Source organism: Aulonocara sp. 'chitande type north' Nkhata Bay, linkage group LG7, assembly GCF_057382095.1.
Source record: "Aulonocara sp. 'chitande type north' Nkhata Bay isolate Kocher_YH1m ecotype deep benthic linkage group LG7, A_spYH_male_GT1.1, whole genome shotgun sequence".
In the NCBI taxonomy this organism is placed as follows: domain Eukaryota; kingdom Metazoa; phylum Chordata; class Actinopteri; order Cichliformes; family Cichlidae; genus Aulonocara; species Aulonocara sp. 'chitande type north' Nkhata Bay.
Window position 1 is genome coordinate 63,764,297 of NC_141350.1, and position 6,246 is coordinate 63,770,542.

Consider the following 6,246-nt stretch of genomic DNA (forward strand, 5'->3'; position numbering starts at 1 on the left):
TTACTCTACATCAGTTGTCAAAGGTCTGCCCAGGCAACAGTGACTTTAATGTGACGCTATAAGTGACCACAGAAAATAATCAAGTAAATACATTCTCTCTTAAGTTGGGCATTTTAACATGTGATTCCATGGAAATTGAAGCAACATCATTTGGAAGAACTTCTGTGGTGTTTTTTGGCACTTAAACAGTGGCTTTATTTTTCACGCCTTGAAGTTTCTGCTCAGTTGAAATTTAAGAAGAAGAAAGTTGCAGCTGGAAAACCTTTGTGACAAACACAATCTTACCTCCAGCACAAAGCACAAAGCCAAAAATTACAAACTCCCCAGAACCCAGCGTGTGGTGCCAGATGCAGTTTCTAACACAGAGTACCTATCAAAATTTGACACTTTCAAATAGGTAGGGTAGCCTTATCACACCTTTTATTGTTAGACACAGCTTTAGCCCGAGCTCACATGGATCCAGTTTTCTGGTAATAACATTACTTCAAATTTGACCAGCTTTCTGAAATCAGAGTCTTTGGAGACGTGATTAATTTGCATCTCTGAATGAAGCTCGCCGACTAACCAGGTGTTTTTTTTTAATGAAAAACATAATCCGTTCATCTTTTCAAAGTCTGAATGAAAAGGTTGTGTTTTCAAAGCTCAATTGATTTATAGTGCTGAGAGAGAGGTTACACCATCATCTAGAGTACAAATAGAGTCGTTGATGCTGACATGCCATCACGGAGTGGCGATGAAAGTGCAGCAGCAAGTGAAAGTGCTCCCGTGTGACACTACTCAAACTTTGATTTTTTCACAACCGGGGGTCATGTGGAGTGTTTTCAGTGTAGAGTACCTGTGTGTCCCACTTCTCAGCACATACATACACAAACTCATTGCACCACTGTTATATGACTGTGCTGTAGAGCTGCTTATACGCTGAAGTAACCACTCAAGATATTATCTCCTTATATGAGCCAGTTGATGCGATCCTGTCAGCCTTAATGGTCAGAGGCTCCAAAATTTCAGTGCATGATCAAATAGCAAGTGCTGTGCATGGCAATGCTCTGTTCAGCTGTGTTCTGCAGCTTGATTTGTGTGTGTGGGAGTCTGTGTGGGTGCCTCTGCTTCCCTGTTTGCATCTCTGTACACATGTGCACATTACTTGTTCTTTTCTAAAGTCTCTGTACTGCGTTTATATATGCGCATGGACACATTACTGCACCTGTGCGTGTGTTTGTGTGTGTCAAACTGGGGTGTGTCTGTGTCTCTCGTGGATGTGGGTGAGTTTGATTTAGCATTATTTGGAGGATCCAGCCAAGGCTCACAGCCAGCCCAGCTGCCTCAGAGAAACAGAGGGCATCTGTTCGGCCTCCACACCAGTCTCTCTGTTCTTAAACGCCTCTCGAAGCAGAATCCGCACATGAACTTCTAACTAAGGTTAAAAGGATAGTCACTATGATTCTCAATGTCTTTCAGCTAAAACAAAGCAAAACAGCAATGTATCTAGTAGTTTTTGTTTTATTGTCAAGCTTCTGTGAAGCACTTTGTGATTTTATCTTGAAATGTGCTATATAAATACGATTTTACTTACTTACTTTACTTAGTAGTACTTTGGTTTATAGCAGGATGCTATTGTGAAGGGAAAAGCCCACAGCAGCCATAATTCAGTAGTCAGAAAAGATGTCATGAATTGGAAGTGAATATAATTTGACACTTGACAAATTACAAGAATCAACAGCCGCAGTTATTGCAAGATCTGTGATGTAGGCAGCATGTGTTTGCTCACATGTGAAAACCCTGTCACATTACCTGATCTTAATGCCAGCCCACATGAGCTCATGGCTCAGCTGATACCCTTCTGCACATCCATGCATCAATTTTCTTAACTTCTGCTGCGCGACATGTAATAATAACTTAGATTTGTATAGCACCTTTCGAGAAACTCAAGCATGCTTTACAAAAAAGTAAGTAAATAAAAAAAGGTTAGAGGTTGAAGGTCTTGTTGAAGAGGTGAGATTTGAGGAGAACTCATTGCTGGGCTCTCTGCAACGCCCCCAGTGAACAAGCATTGCAGAGCACAGATAGGAGAGAGGGTAGGCGCTGCCACACTGAAGGCTCCATCCTCAAAGCTGTGGAGGTTGGTGTGAGGCACAGAAAGCAGAGCCGTGGCTCGGCGTCTGAGGTTGTGTGGTTGGGTGAAGGAGGTCTGGCAGATACTGAGTAGCCGGGCCACTGGGAGATTTGTAAGTGAGAATAAAGATCTTCTAAGTGATGCATGACTTGACCAGGAGCCAGTGGAGATCTGTGAGGACGGGGGTGATATGTTGCCAGAGTTCAGTTTGTGATAGAAGCCTGGCAGCTGAGTTCTGGCCTTGCTGGAGCCTTTCCAAAGCTTTGCTGGAAATCCCAAACCTCATTTAAGCTGCTTCAGCTTGACTGTACAGTTGCTGTATATCTGCTAGCTGCTTTGCAGCCCACCTTTGTGCTGTCTCAGACATGAACAGCGTCATATCTGTTGTCACTGACACCTGCTCTGTTGTGTCATGAGAACTTGCACTTGGTGTACATGAAAATAAGTATTCTTTTCATTTTAGTGGTGCTAACCAAATATAAATGGGCAACACTGTGTAGCCTGGTGAAACTTAGTATAAGCAGACCACTTAAGAGGCTTGAACAGGCTGACAATCCCCCAAAATAGTCATGAAAACATTATGTTGAGACTGTGTAAATGTGCTGGACACCCACTGGTTTGAACAGGTAAGTTTGGTTTCTTTGTTTGTACAAATGTGAGCCAGCAAGAGACACAGGAACTTATATTTACTGACTGATTCAGCATCATTGATATTTCCATTGGGTTATGTATGTGTGATGTGTTGTATAGTGATTCAGTCTTTTTATACACTTATTCACTCCTTTAGGACTTTATTCGAAACATCATGCTATAACTTGGTAGGCCCTCACGCTGTTCTTTGTGATATGGATTACGTATATTATGAGTATTCGATATTATTTTGAAATTGGATACATGGACTCATGTTGCTGCTGTCCAGCCACTTCAGTCTTCTGAAGAAACTGAGATTCTGCAGCTCAGGGTAAACATTTTGAGTTCACTTTTGACAACTCTGTGTCAACAGCCGCCTCTCATTCTGTTCTTGGCTCACAGCAGTGGAACTCTACTCAGTCCTCTGCTGTTGGAGCTCATCTTTCTCAAGGTTCAACATGTTGTGCATTCTGACAATTTTCTGTTCACTATGGTGGGTATTATAGCATTTCTGTCAGCCCACACCAGTCTCATCTTTTCCCTCCTCTCTGTCATCAAAAAGGCATTTCTGTCCACAGAACTGTAAAGTTTTTATGAGAAAAATATCTGGCTCTTTAGCTTCTAAATGCAACTCTGTGTTTATAAGGTATAGGGCAGGTTTAAGGGTCTTACTGCATGTGGGAACAAATGAAAGAGCTCCTTGAAGTCACATGATAATTAGGTTCATCATGTATTGGTCAATTAAAGAGGGAAAACACTCACAACATGGTACAGGGTTTTTCATTAACAAGAAAGATGCAAAGACCTCTGGTCAAATCAACAAGGACTCTATCATATGTAATTGTTAGGTATGGCTGTGTGCAGGCAGGAATAGGACCCAAGGTGCAGACTCTGGAGACAGACGTGAACTCAAAAAGGCTTTAAGACTCAAAATATAACATGACTGAAAAAACTCAAAACAAACTTAAACTAGAAAAATGACAAAACACACAGCTTGGTAAACGGTAGATTGCGACATGGACACAGAGAAACACAGGGCTTAAATACACAGAGGGAGCAATCAGGGAATGAATAACAGGAGGGAAATACAGCTGGGGCAAATCAGAACTGACGAGACAAAAGGAAGCGTAAACTGAACACACTAAGACAGAGACCTTCAAAGTAAAACAGGAAACACGTAACACAGACTCACATGCAGGCACTACAGAGGGAATAGAGACGTGGGACCAGGGCAGACACAAACACTGACTGAACACGGGGATATAGGAACTAAGGATACATAGAGACGCGAACTAGACAAGGGGATGCAGGTGATAGGGGAGACAGAGCAACTAAAGAAGACAGAGACATAAGCCATAAGACGGAACTCAAAGAAACCAAAAACTAGAAATTATAAATAATAACATAAACTCAAAAACCCTGGGTCGACGACCCAGGCATCCTAACAGTACCACCCCCCTTAAGGGCTGGCTTCCAGACAGCCCAAACCAAAACATCAAAATCAAAAAAAAAAAAAAAAAAAAAAAAACAACCCAACCAGGGTGGGCGGCGGGGGAAACAGGATGGAGCGCTAGAAACAAAACAAGGAGCCAGAAACAACAAAACAAAAAAAAGTGCAAAACACTGGAGCCCGGAAAGCAACAGAACAAAACACAGAAACAAAGTCCAAAACAACAGCACCAAGGCCCAGTCAAAGTCCAAAAGCAAACAAACAAAAGAGCTCACGAAAGGCGCAGAGGCCCAGGCAATAGTCTCAAAAAAAGTTCAGGGGGCCGGCCCGGAGGCTGACGGCACAACAGTCCAAACCCGGGTAGGTCAGGGGGGGCGGCCCGGAGGCTGATGGTCCAAGAGCCCAGAAAACAGTTCAGGAGGCCGGCCGGGTGGAAGGCACCGACGGCGGCGGAGCAGGTCAGGAGGCCGGCCGGGCGGGAGGCAGCGGCAGCGGCGTAGTTCAGGGGGCTGTCCATGACGGCAACGACGTCCAGTCATCGGCCGTACAGAACGTGCAGGACAAGCAGGCCGGACGGGACGTGCGGGCCGTGCAGGCCGGACGGGACGAGCGGGACGGGCAGGCCGGACGGGACGAGCGGGACGGGACGAGCGGGACGGGCAGGCCGGACGGGACGGGCAGGAACAGACAGCAGGGAGACCTCAAGAGCAGACGAAGCTGAACACTCGGAGGCTGGACCAGGCGGAGCTGCAGAGGCCGAAGCAGGAACAGAGGCTGAGGCTGAAGCCGGACCAGGCGAAGCTGCAGAAGCTGGGGCCGGACCAGGTGAAGCTGCAGAAGCCGAGGCAGAAGCTAATGGCGGCTGAACGGGCTCCTCGGGCCCTCCAGCAGGAAGAGACGGCTGAAGCGATTCCTCGGACCCTCCAGCGGAGACAGGTGGCTGAAGCGATTCCTCGGACCCTCCAGCGGAGACAGGTGGCTGAAGCGATTCCTCGGACCCTCCAGCGGAGACAGGTGGCTGAAGCGATTCCTCGGACCCTCCAGCGGAGACAGGTGGCTGAAGCGGTTCCTCGGACCCTCCAGCGGAGACAGGTGGCTGAAGCGGTTCCTCGGACCCTCCAGCAGGAAGAGACGGCTGAAGCAGTTCTCCAGAACCCCCAGCAGGAACAACAGGTGGCTGAACAGGCCCCTCTGACCCTCCAGCAGAACCAGCTTGCAGAACAGATGAAGTGGGTGTGATGTCAAAATGTCCAGAGTCAAAATGCCCAACAGTTCTGTTGTGGCGGCGGCCAGAATGCCGTTTCCTTCGGGATGAGGAAACAGGAACCGGTGGAGAAAAAGAGACCTCCTCCTCATCCTCTGACCACATAGCTGCCAGGAAAAAGGCAGGTGAATGAGAACCCAGCTGGTGTGGGGAGGGAGAGGAAGTCCGTGGCAGTGTTGAAACAGAAGGAGAGTGTGCGTTGTCCTGGAGTAACGGTGGGGAAGATGTAGAGAGAGAGAGAGCAAGCTCACCAGCCTTGACTTGCTCTCTCCAGGCAGTAATGGTGTCGTCCAACTTAGTGTCCTTAGCAAACTGGCTAAGCCGGGGGTTAAACCGAATGATGGCCTCCACCGCACTCAGCCCCACTGCCATGGTCCTCAAGTCAGGGGACTGGGCGATGCGGTCAAGCAGGCTCACCATCCGCTCCATCTCAGTGTTGTACTCCGAGGAAAAAGAGTCTGCGGGGTCCATGTTCTGGTCGCGATCTTCTGTTAGGTATGGCTGTGTGCAGGCAGGAATAGGACCCAAGGTGCAGACTCTGGAGACAGACGTGAACTCAAAAAGGCTTTAATTTAAGACTCAAAATATAACATGACTGAAAAACTCAAAACAAACTTAAACTAGAAAAATGACAAAACACACAGCTTGGTAAACGGTAGATCACGACACGGACACAGAGAAACACAGGGCTTAAATACACAGAGGGAGCAATCAGGGAATGAATAACAGGAGGGAAATACAGCTGGGGCAAATCAGAACTGACGAGACAAAAGGAAGCGTAAACTGAAC

The 6,246-nt window shown here is 46.9% G+C and overlaps 1 protein-coding gene across 1 annotated transcript; it reads right to left on the reverse strand.

Moving 5' to 3' along the window:
* Nucleotides 1-4,694: 4,694 nt before the first annotated feature.
* Nucleotides 4,695-5,928, reverse strand: LOC147326593 (uncharacterized). The gene is made up of 3 exons (XM_086297796.1): nt 5,464-5,928; nt 5,167-5,382; nt 4,695-5,024 (listed from the first exon to the last, which is right to left on the reverse strand). The coding sequence occupies exons 1-3, from the start codon at nt 5,926-5,928 to the stop codon at nt 4,695-4,697; spliced, it is 1,011 nt and encodes a 336-aa protein (XP_086153922.1).
* Between the last annotated feature and the right edge of the window lie 318 nt (nt 5,929-6,246).